This window comes from Pogona vitticeps, chromosome 8 (genome assembly GCF_051106095.1).
Source record: "Pogona vitticeps strain Pit_001003342236 chromosome 8, PviZW2.1, whole genome shotgun sequence".
NCBI lineage: Eukaryota > Metazoa > Chordata > Lepidosauria > Squamata > Agamidae > Pogona > Pogona vitticeps.
This window is the reverse complement of record NC_135790.1, coordinates 174,244-184,676: the sequence shown is the minus strand read 5'-3', so window position 1 is coordinate 184,676 and position 10,433 is coordinate 174,244. Positions and strand designations below refer to the sequence as shown.

General features: G+C 54.7%; 1 protein-coding gene and 1 long non-coding RNA gene across 3 annotated transcripts; one reads left to right on the top strand and one right to left on the bottom strand.

Moving 5' to 3' along the window:
- The first annotated feature begins 4 nt into the window (after positions 1–4).
- LOC140701877 (uncharacterized) lies at positions 5–2,875 on the top strand. The gene is made up of 2 exons (XR_012080865.2): positions 5–453; positions 2,308–2,875. It is a non-coding gene; the product is annotated as an uncharacterized LOC140701877 (long non-coding RNA).
- Positions 2,876–6,155: 3,280 nt separating this feature from the next.
- Positions 6,156–9,954, bottom strand: MRPS24 (mitochondrial ribosomal protein S24). 2 transcript variants are annotated; one of them, XM_072979068.2, is made up of 4 exons: positions 9,605–9,954; positions 8,575–8,664; positions 8,015–8,126; positions 6,156–7,579 (listed from the first exon to the last, which is right to left on the bottom strand). In XM_072979068.2, exons 1-4 carry the CDS (start codon positions 9,755–9,757, stop codon positions 7,296–7,298), a joined length of 639 nt encoding a protein of 212 aa, XP_072835169.2. In that variant the 5' UTR covers positions 9,758–9,954; the 3' UTR covers positions 6,156–7,295. The 2 variants fall into 2 exon arrangements, with proteins under 2 accessions (XP_072835169.2, XP_020635747.1); XM_020780088.3 differs by lacking the exon at positions 9,605–9,954 and adding an exon at positions 8,792–8,946.
- Between the last annotated feature and the right edge of the window lie 479 nt (positions 9,955–10,433).

The window sequence follows — 10,433 nt, the reverse complement described above, 5'->3', positions numbered from 1 at the left end:
TATTTCCCGCCCGACGGTAGCTGTGTGGCGTCAGAGGCCACGCCCCCTAGGTCACGCGGCCTCGCGGGCGCCCTCTCGGAACGTCCGTCCGGCTGGGGCAGGGCGGTGTTTGTCCCCATTGGACCCGCCTGCGCACGCGCGCCGCGGAAGAGCTAGGGGCCCGATCCTGTCCGGAGAGGGGGCCGGTGTGGCCGGACGGAGGGGGAAGGGCCGGAAGCGCCTGCGGGCAGCGCCTGCGAGGCTCCGGGCCAGACTCTTCCGCCGCCCGCGCTGCGCTTCCTGAAGGGCCTCCTTCCTCCCCCTCCCCATGGAAAGGCGCCTGGGCGGTTGTTTTTGTTTCCGCCCGGGGGGGCTGGCGGGGGAGCCCTGTGCCTTCGCGGCCTGCCCAGTGGATAAAGCCCGCATGGAGGAGGAGGAGGAGGAAGGCCTTTCGAACCCGACGGCTCCGGACAGGTGCTTGCAAGCCGCCCCCACCCCGTCTCCTTGCGGCCTGCCCTCAAGGTCGAGCCCCCCCCCTCCCCGGTGGCTGTCCTGAAGGGCTCCCTCCCTGGCAACCGTTCCTCCCCCCTCCCCGCCTTTCGGTTACAAAGGGGGAGGCGGGGGGGGCACGCGGTCAGGATGAGGCCCGTCGCTACGTGTTCGCCTTGGGCCCTCAGGGAGCCCCACCGGGCAAAAGGTGGCTTGGGCTCCCCTTCTGTCGCTCGGCCGCCCTCTGCTCCCGGCCCCACCAAGTGGTTTCTTGGCCACCGCCGCGGGGGAACCAGGGCTTGTTTATGGGAGCAAGAACAGGAGGGGAGGACCGTTGTGGGTGAAAGAGACTTCTTCCCGGTGCCACATGGGCATTCACGGGTGTGTGTGTGTGATTTGGGCGGCCGTTCATCCTGGCAGCCTTGTGGAGACCAGATGCCAGGAAGCCTTGTGGCTCCCGCTGGCCTCGGCCTGCGTCTGGCTGGGCTCAGTGCTCCTACGCACTGTGGGGGCAGCAGGAAAGGAGGCTGCCAAGGGGCCGGAGACCAGACCGCACTTGGCAAAGGAGGCGCCTTTGCCCTCCTGAAAGGGCTCCTTGTCCAGAGGCCGACGGTGTTTGGTCAGTTCTGCCCCGCCGTCTCGGGAGGAGCCAGCCGTGGTCACAGGGAGGGTGCTGGAAATGTTTATCCATTGGGAATGAAACATCTCCCCATGACCCGTGAGGTAATGCTTGCCTCCCAGCTGAGGGCACTTGGTTTCCTGAATGGGGAGTCAGGGTCTGGATGCTCATCAGGCAGCAATTCATATCTTCCACCCAGTGGCAAGGGGAAGGGGCTCAGAGCCTAAGGAAGAGACGTCTTCCCAAGCTTCTTGGAGCGTGACAGAGAGGTCCCAGGGAAAAGTGAAATATATCAAATCCAACCCTCTCAGAAGCAACTCTCTACAAAACTGCCAGGCTAGCCGACCCCATGGCATTGTGCTGCCTCTCACACAACATCCAGGTTATTAATAGTGCTGCCTAGAAAGTCGGAACACTGATTAGCCAGAGAGGGCCTTGCTGCTGAGAAATGCAACAAACCTGCTCGATTGGCTTGCTTTCCGAGCAGGGCCAACCCTGCTATTAGGCAGAGTGATTGAACTATCTCGGGCAGTAGATTTGGGTTGGGGGGGTCTAATTAGTTGTATAACTTCTCGTTATTATCTCTTTTTAATGTGAGGAAAAGCACTTTGGGTATTTTTGTTTCCTTGTGTTCTTTGATAAGTCTGTGGCGCAATTCAGCTTGACTTGGATGTGGGTCAGCTGCTCTGCCTCAGGTTGTAAAATGTTTTGGGCCTGCCCGTCTCCTTCTCTGGGGACATAACCACAACCTGGGTAGGCGTGGGGAGCTTGGTTGGAGGAGAAATTGGCACAAGGCAGCTGCTTTGACCTTTGGGTGGTTCAGAGGACAAAATCACATGCTGCCAGCAAGTGCCATTGGGGTGAACTCGTTGCCTTCTTGGGCTGAATAGGGATCAGCAGGTGAGCGACACGAGGACTGTAAGAGCCTGGCTGCTCCCAAACAACGCTCTCTCCAGGCACAGGGCTCAGGTCCTGGACCCCAGACCCAATCCTGGGGGCTGCTTCTCTGCAGCACATTTCTTCCCAGTGAGCAAGCCAGCCAGGAGGAAGTCTCAATGGCATGACCACCCCCTCCCCACCACTGCCTGGAGCAAAGGTTGGCAGCATCTGACATTCCAGATGGGCCTGGGAGATCTCACAGCTGATGGCTTGCTGGGTGGAGGGACAGGCATCCCTTGGGAACCCAGAATAAGAGCTGCTGTGCTGTTTCCTTTCTCCAGTGAACGGGAGTTGATGATGACCAGGATTAATACCTGCTGCTACTGAAGCCTGCTACAATCTCTTTTCTGTGATGAGCAAGGAACAACATTAAAGTTTCTGCCTTTGTGAGGGATTTGCTCTGTGGCAGCAATAGAAAGCAATGGTGTTTGCCCCAGATACAAGAACAGTATGTTCCCCAGACCTGAATTCTGAGGGCAGTAGAGAAGGCTGCTACTCCTCTGAGGTTAGCCATCAGGCAAACTGGGTTACCAGCCACTCCTGGAGGAATCTTCCTCCAGGCCTGAAATCCAGGCAGAACAGGCTTGAAAGCACCCGCAACCTGTCTTGACAGCCACTGACCTGATTGAGTCCAAAGAAGCGAGAACTGACTCGGGAGAGAGACAAAATTTAAGTTAACTGCAGTGTTTCAAAAATGAATTCATCCAGTTTGTGGTCTGCAAGATCATTAACAATGCCCACGTTTCAGTTTCCAGTCAAGAAGAGGGGGCAAGTGAATGATTAGATTGTTCCTTTTTCTGTACATTTTATGCAAACAAATACAGTAATTAAAATGCATACATCTGAAAATCTTCTTTAGTATGTGAAAATTCCATGTGTTAAGAAAACTATGTTCAAATATGTATGCTAGGGAGATTTTGTATCAAAACATACCCAGATTTTTGTGTGAGAAGGAAAAGAACCCTTGAAACCTAAGGTTCCCACAGAACAAACTTCCGATGTGGTTGTACTGGCTGCCAGCTATCATTTGAGGTTTAGCTAACCCCACCCCACATCTAGGAGTGCCTAGAGTAACTTAGGCTGGTTTGCCAACTGCACCCCTTCCTGGACAGGGTTACTCATCCACACTCTGGTAAACCCAAAATCAGCTTACCACAAAGTACTCTATATGGGGCTGCCCTTCGGACTGATCAGAAGTTTATGGGATTATTTTATGTTGCATACATGTCACATCTCTGCAGAAAGATCTTTGCTGACTACTAGTCTGCTCCTGAGTTGCAGTTGTGTATAAGGTGTTGGCAGTAGAATGTAAAGCCACCTGTAGCAGCTCGGAATGGCCCTCCCTGAGCAGTAGCTCCCCATGCTGGCATGTTTTAAGTGTTTATTGAAAATCTGTCTTTTCACCCTGGCTTTTCTCCAACCCTAAACTGTTTTTGTTTCCTCTTCTATATATAGCATTGCTCTGTTTTCATTTGATTCTTTTATTGTTTTATGGTGGTATTGTAAACTGTTGAAGGATTTATGTGGCTGACAAGCAGCATGAAAGTTTCAAAAGACACAAGCAAGCCAGCTATCCTGAGGGTCTGAAAAGAAGGGCATTCCTCTGGGGCGAGTTGCTTCTCATTTTCTCCTTCTCACCCATACACAACCCTGCCCCCAAGGAGAGCAAGAACAGAAACACATGCAGGGAGCAAGTATTTCATGGCAGAAAAGCTGCCTTAAACACAAAGGTGTGGAATCATGAAGTGGCTAAAATGGAAGCAAAGCCAGAAAACCTGATTAGGGTGGGGTAATTAGGGTAGTTGTTCGGACAAAGGGGGGGGCAGGGAGCAGAACAGACCTGTAAGCTGCAGGCTGGCTTGTGTCTGGAGTGGGAGCCAGGCTATGACAGGCAAGGGTCCAGCAGCCCAGAGAATGCCGATGGCACCTCTGCTTGTTCTTAACTTTGCACCTGCCAGTAACAGGTCCTGTGGCTAACATTCAGCCTTCGTCTTCAGATGTTGTAACAACATGCACACCAATGGAAGAGATTATGCAACCCTCACTGACCTGATTAAGGCATAAGCTGACAAAGCAAAGTACTCCTTAAAATGGGCTACATGAGGCTGCTCAGAACTCAGCTAGCTCAAATTCAATTGTGTTCATCCCAGACCAGGGCACCAACCAAGCAGCCATGAAGGGGTCTGGCCTGGGAAGTCCGAACAGAGGCAGCTGTTCCCTTATGCCTCGTTTAGCTGGCGGGGTGGGGAGAGACAAGGATGACCTCCAGGGAGGCCTTGCACCCAGGGTCATCCAGTCACAGGGACTTATGTTGGATCCTGTACAGCTCTGGTGCAATTCCTGCTGCCTGCAGGAGCCCAGCAGACACTGGGGGCCGTTTCGGCCAAGGAGGCTCCTGAGGCTGCCTGCACCTGCCCTGTTTCAGATGTGAATCCCATAATCTATCTTTATTCACATCAGAGCACGACACAATTTTAAATTGTGGATGCATGTGAAATATAGACAAAATTTAAAAATTAAAGTAATTTAGACTAATGTAATGGATGTGAATAAGCACTACTGAGTGGAGAGTAACACACTGAAGCGTCTTCACAGCTCTGAATTGTTCTCGCATGGATAGTGAAGTGAGGCTGCTTCTGATGAATCTGGGTTACAGGGAGAGTAGATTTTGACTGAAGGTTGAAACAAACATTCTGACTTCCAGAGTTATCTGGTAGGGGAATTTGTTGCCCTGAAAGGTATTCGGCTTTCTTTAGTTGGAGATTTTTAAACAGCGGTTGGGTGGCTGCCAGGCAAAGATGCTTTAGCAGTGGATTTCTGCACCATCAGATTGAACTCATTCACACTCAGGCTTTCCTCCAGTTCTACAGTCACATGGTTCTATTGTTTCAAGGCCAATGTGAAGAAATATCCTGCAGATCTGGCAGTACACATGCCCTCGTTGCCCTTCCCATTACTAGCCCAATGGACGGGCACACGTCCAGCCGTCCCATCTCATCTCTGATTGCAGGCAGATGGGATTGTACAGTAGGTCCCACACAACAGCTCTGCTGCAGCCAATCCTCACCTCACCCCAGGCAGAAGCACCCCCAACACAAAGCAGCAGGCCAGCCTTCTTCTGAAGGACTATTTATGCTCTTCCCTTATGTACCCCCTCTCAACAGAACACTCTGCCTTTTTTTTTCTTTTGCACAAAATGCCAAGACTGGAAAAGGATCAACATTTATGTGCTGCAGCACCACATTCTGTGGGTAGAACTGGATCCTACTGTGACTGGGAATCTGTAGGTGCCAGCAGAGAAGGGGGCAGAGTCAGCAGAGTAGAAGCCTCCTCCTGATGTTGGGCATGCCAAGAACCAGCTGGCAAGTGACTCTGATGCAGATTCTGCTGCTTCAAAATCTCCTTTGCCCAGGGAGCTAACATGCCCCCCTTTGTGTGACTCTGTATTTGACTTCAGCACTTCTAGGGATCCCAGGGACAGACCGTTCCACCCAAAAGGATGATATTTCAAGGAGCAAAGCCCTGGTTGTCTATAATCTCTGATGATGCCAGGACTCCTCGTCCACAACTGCAATAGAGTTCTGGGCCATGGTGTTCATCTCTGGGGGTGGGGAGCAGTGTCTCTGACCCAGTAAGGGAATTCTACTGTGCATCAATCTAAAGGAGGCAGTTCATGAAACGAAAGTTTTGAGAACTGCCTTTACCCCATCTTGGCCTCCATCCCTCCCCATCCCAGTGAGAGCTGCTAATACGAATACTTTCAGCCAGCCTGCGTGTTATCATGTTCCTACCTGTGAGGAATCACTGGGTACAACCAGGAGGGTAGAGGAGTGGAACAGAGACTAAGGTCATGGCAGTGTGCCACGGCTCTTCCAACACCCCCACCAAGGAGAACATCATGTATGTGGCAGAAACACATGGTAGCAGCTTAGAAATACTCGGTTCCTGAGTTCAGGATGCACTGACAAACACCTCAGACAGGAGGAGGCTTCTGAATGGGTGCAGCCCAGTTTCTTGGCACCCCTATGGTAATACTTGGCTTCTGAAGAAGTACAACCACAGAAAACAACCAGGGTGTGCTTCTGAGCCTGCCTGGGCCAGGCATGATGTATGGAAATACAAAGTTCACTGGATTTTATCTCCTTTATTTTATCCCTACCAAGGTAAAAGCACCAAACAACTTTATCTGTCCAAAAGGACAATGAATGCAAAGGAGCACGTTATGTCTTCTCCTTTTTAGAGGAAATCTGGGGGGTTTTCCTTACAGTCCCCTTTGATACCTGCCTGCTAATTGGATCCAATTTTATTACTGGCAAAGGAGCACTTTCTTTCAGGGAAATTTCATTTGCCGTACAAAACTGTGCTACAAAAATCTGTCATTATCCCCACCAGTAAGCCACACCATTCTATGTGGTAGGTCTGTTTAAAAACTGGTTGAATAACATCACAGGCATTGAAAGAATGAAGAGCTATGATATTTATGGTCACACACCCAAGCATACCACCACTCCATGGTTTTACAGTGCCACAGCTCTGTCTTAAGCAAAAATAATGTACTTCTTTGCCTTGGAATCAACCAGTAAGTCCAGTGTCCCTGTAAGACTTCCTTTCTCCCTCTCAAGCCTCAAAGCACACACTTCGCAATCTTTAAGTAAGGAGGAAGACAGAAAGAGCAATGGACCAGCTGCTCCTTTCGCAGGTCAAAGCTCCCCACCCCACCCCCAATGCAGCAGGAAAAAACTCTTCCCTCTTGTCAGACACCCCTTTGCTGCTGCTAAATGGGCACCAATGGAACTATCCTGAACAAGGCTGGGGATGCCTTGGGGAATGGTCCAGTCCTGCACTGGCAAGGTGGGTGCCCTGTGGTTCCTGTTCAGAGCAAAAGACAGCAAACTGTTTCCCATAATTTTAGGAGATATTTCTGGCCTAGTTGTGCAGACAAAGATTCTACTTGCTCAGAAATAAAAGAACCTGAGACCAGCCAGTGACACCAAGTAGCAAGCATTTTTGTTTGGATATTAACAATATCCCAAGCTTTGTCCAACTCATACCATTAGAAAAACCAAGATCTTTTGAGTCACTGGTTGCACACCAGGAACAGCCATCAAGCAAGCAGCATCTCTGAATGTCTCACCTTTCCCCCAGTCCTAGCTGGAAGCAACCCTTCTGCTGAGGGGGAAGCAAAACACGAAGTTGGACTGAACCTTTGGGGACAGAGAGGTGCTAGGTGAGGGCCCCCCACACACACCATTGCAGACGCCACCTGGGCTTAGACATACTTGTAGATCACCTTTTCAGGTACAGTCTGCACTTCCATCTTGACAGGGCATTTGTACAGGTAAGAAAGCAATACTTCTGTATAACCAATCAAGAAGTACAACTTATGAGGCAACATCTTCTGGACAAAAACTGCACAGATAATCAGCATGTTGGCCCGGCGTTTCAGCACAATCTCATTGGCCAAGCAGCCATGGAAGGTTCCATAGATGAATTTGCGTATGAAGACATCCTCCACAGCTCGTTCTGCTGCCCCTTCCTCTCCACAGAGATGGCCTACAGAGACAGACAACACACACACACACACACACACACACACACAAAGAGGGTGGATCAAAGACAGGGACCAATTTTGTGAGGTTTGGGATCAGGAAACACCCCGGAAGAAACAGCCTTAAAGAGGAACAACATGGATTCATTCTCCTCTGCAGAAGGGCCAGGTAAGTTCAACTTTCACCATGAAGTAAAACTCGAGAGCCAACTGAAGGAAGGCCGAGGACAGGGCTTCCAAGCTACCGTGTCACAAAGGGACACTGACCAGGCTCTCCCCCAAGAAGAGAAAAGGAGGCCAAAACTCCCCTCTCTGTAGGGACAGGCACCCACAGCAAACTCCGCCCCACTCACCGCCTCCCTCTGAGGAGCAAGAGTCTCCTTGGCCCTCCTGGTGTCTTATGACCGCCGATCCCATCCCCTCCGCGCGGCCTCACTCACTTGTGTGCTGAGAGAGCCAGCCCTTGCGGTGGGCAATGTAGTGGGGCGGATGGGCTTCCTCGTAGGTCACCGGTATTATCCCTTTCCCGCTGCGAATACGGGCAGCCTTGGCCTGCAGGGCGAGCAAGGAGAGAAGAGCCCCTCGTGAGAGGCGCCAGGGCGGAAGGCCAAGGCCAAGGCCCGGCCTCTCTCCGCGGCCCCCTCACAGCCTCCGCAATCTCACCCAGGGCAAGGGCCCGCGGAAGGAGCCCCGGGGAGCCAAGGGGGCTTGACCTCCTCCTCCTCCTCCTCGGAAGAAGGGCTGCCCGGAGCCAGACGGAAAATCATCCCCGTCCCTCTCTCGCCCCGTGCGGCCCGCGACCAGGTCTTCCCGGGTAGCGGAGACCTAACCCTGACCGTGCCTTCCTCCGAGGAAACCGGCACGAGATCCAGCGCCTCCGCGTCTCGGACAGACTCCCCACCGTCCCTGCCGGAAAAGGGAGGCGAGAAGCGCCTCTTCCCCGCCGGGGGAGCAGCGGCCACCAGGAATCTCGCTCCGAGGCGGACCCAGCGGCCCTTACCTTAGGGCGGGCGACGGAGGTGTGGAAACCCTGCCCGGCCCAGAGGAGCCACCGGGGGCCGCCGCCGCCGCCGCGCGTCGCCGCCCAGGCCTGGAAGAAGAAGAGCGGAGAGGTGAGGCTCCCACCAGCCCGAGCCCCGCTGCTCGGCTCACTTGCCCTCCCTCCGTCCCTCCGTCCCTCCCTCCGGAGGCCCCGACGCGCCCCGCCCGGCACTCGCCTCCAGGCCCGGTCGCCCCACTCGCCACCACGGCGCCGCCATCTTGGGGATCCTCCGGGGCAGGGAAATGGACAAATTCTCGCGAGAAGCCGCGAGGCGATGGACCCGAGGAAGGAAACGGGCGGGCGCCCCCCCGTGGCCGCTCGGCAGACGTGCGCCGGAGAGGAGAGGAGGCGGGGCGTCCCGTGGGGATCTAGCAAGAGGGAGGGCTGAGGGAGGTAGACTGCGCCCGGTCACGGAGGCTCTATATTCGATCCGTCCTCCTCTGTACCCCCCCCGGCGAATACTTGTTGGAGGGCAACCGGCACAGGGACCAAGAAAGCCCCGTGTTGTCCGAAGGGGCCGCGGCGCCTTCCTGCGCGATAAACAGTTTGCCGGAGGAGGGAGCGGGGGGGGGGGGGGGCAGGGCTGCACCTTGTACCCCCGCGAGCACGCGCACCTGCGCCTTGCTGGCTCGCGCTCCGGCCATGCACGCCGGACATCGGAAGCTCCGCCAGGTGCCTTGACGAGGAGGCGGGGGCTGACCGGGACCGACGCCTTGCGCGTCACTGATGGCGCCTCGCCCCGACGCGCGCACACACACGCACACACCCGCCGCCGTTTGCTTTGCTGCTTTGGCCCTTCAGGCCGGAATCCCGACGGGGCGGGAAGGACGCCGCCCCGCCCCGCCCCCCTGCAGGCACAGCATCGCAAAGGGAGGGCTCCGGACGCCACCCGGAGCAAGCCTGGCGCTCGCCGCCGGCCTCTCCTTTTCCCCAAGCTCCGGCTCCGTCGGTTCCGGGGGGCGGGGGAGCGGACAAAACTGCCCCCTACCGTGTCGAGGCCCGGTCCGACGGATAAGAAGGGGAGTTGAGGGGTGTCGTCCCCCTTGCTAGAATTCTGCATGGGCGTGGCGGTGGGGTACGCCTTCCTTCCTTCCTTCCTTCCTTCCTTCCTTTTTCTTTCTTCTTCCTTCCTTCCTTCCATCTATCCATCCATCCATTCCCTTTCCTTCCTTTCTTCCTTTCTTCCTTCCCTAGCTGAGGGACTGTGGTCTCTCTCTTTGGGGGCGCGGGCAGGAGAGAGAGCGGGGCGGCCCTAAGCAGCCGCCCCTTGCTTTGCCTTCCGTGCTTCCCCTCCGCCTCTCACACAGGACCGGGCAAGGAGGGCCCCCCCTCAGTGCCACGTGCATGCCAGTGTTTGGGGGTGATCCCAGACGTGGAAGCGACCCCTACGGGGCAGGTGGCCCTCAAGGTGCTACAGTATTGGACTGCCCCTGCCTTCACTCCTCAGCCATGGCTAGGCAGGGCCAGGCAGCCCCCTGGATGTGAAGGTCGCCTATTCACTCATTTCACGAGGGAAAGGAACACTTTCCCACTCGGTCCCTTCTGCCCTCCCTGCCTGCCTCTGGGAGATCTGCTGCCCTGTCCCTTTCACAATGGATTCGAGGGTGCACATTCCTCTCCTTTGGGGGTGGGACAGGGGTTATTTAAAGATGCTATTTCACACAGAGAGGCATGCCTGCATCCGTTGACCTGTGTGAATGAGAAAGAGAAGAACCAATCTGCAGGCCGGCCTGCTCTCTTTGCCTTTTGAAGGAAGGAGGGGTGTTTCGGGGGGGGGGGAGAGAGAAACTGCACTCGGTGGTGAGAAAGCCAGGCTG

Bases quoted from the DNA above. Each gene is read 5' to 3' on its own strand.
- MRPS24 (XM_072979068.2), bottom strand. From the start codon at position 9,757: ATGGAAGGAAGGAAGGAAGAAGAAAGAAAAAGGAAGGAAGGAAGGAAG. The intron at 8,665-9,604 runs GTAGGGGGCAGT...TTCTTCTTCCAG, and splicing joins TCGGACCGGGCCTCGACACG to GCCTGGGCGGCGACGCGCGG. The intron at 7,580-8,014 runs GTGAGTGAGGCC...CTGTCTCTGTAG, and splicing joins CTGGCTCTCTCAGCACACAA to GCCATCTCTGTGGAGAGGAA.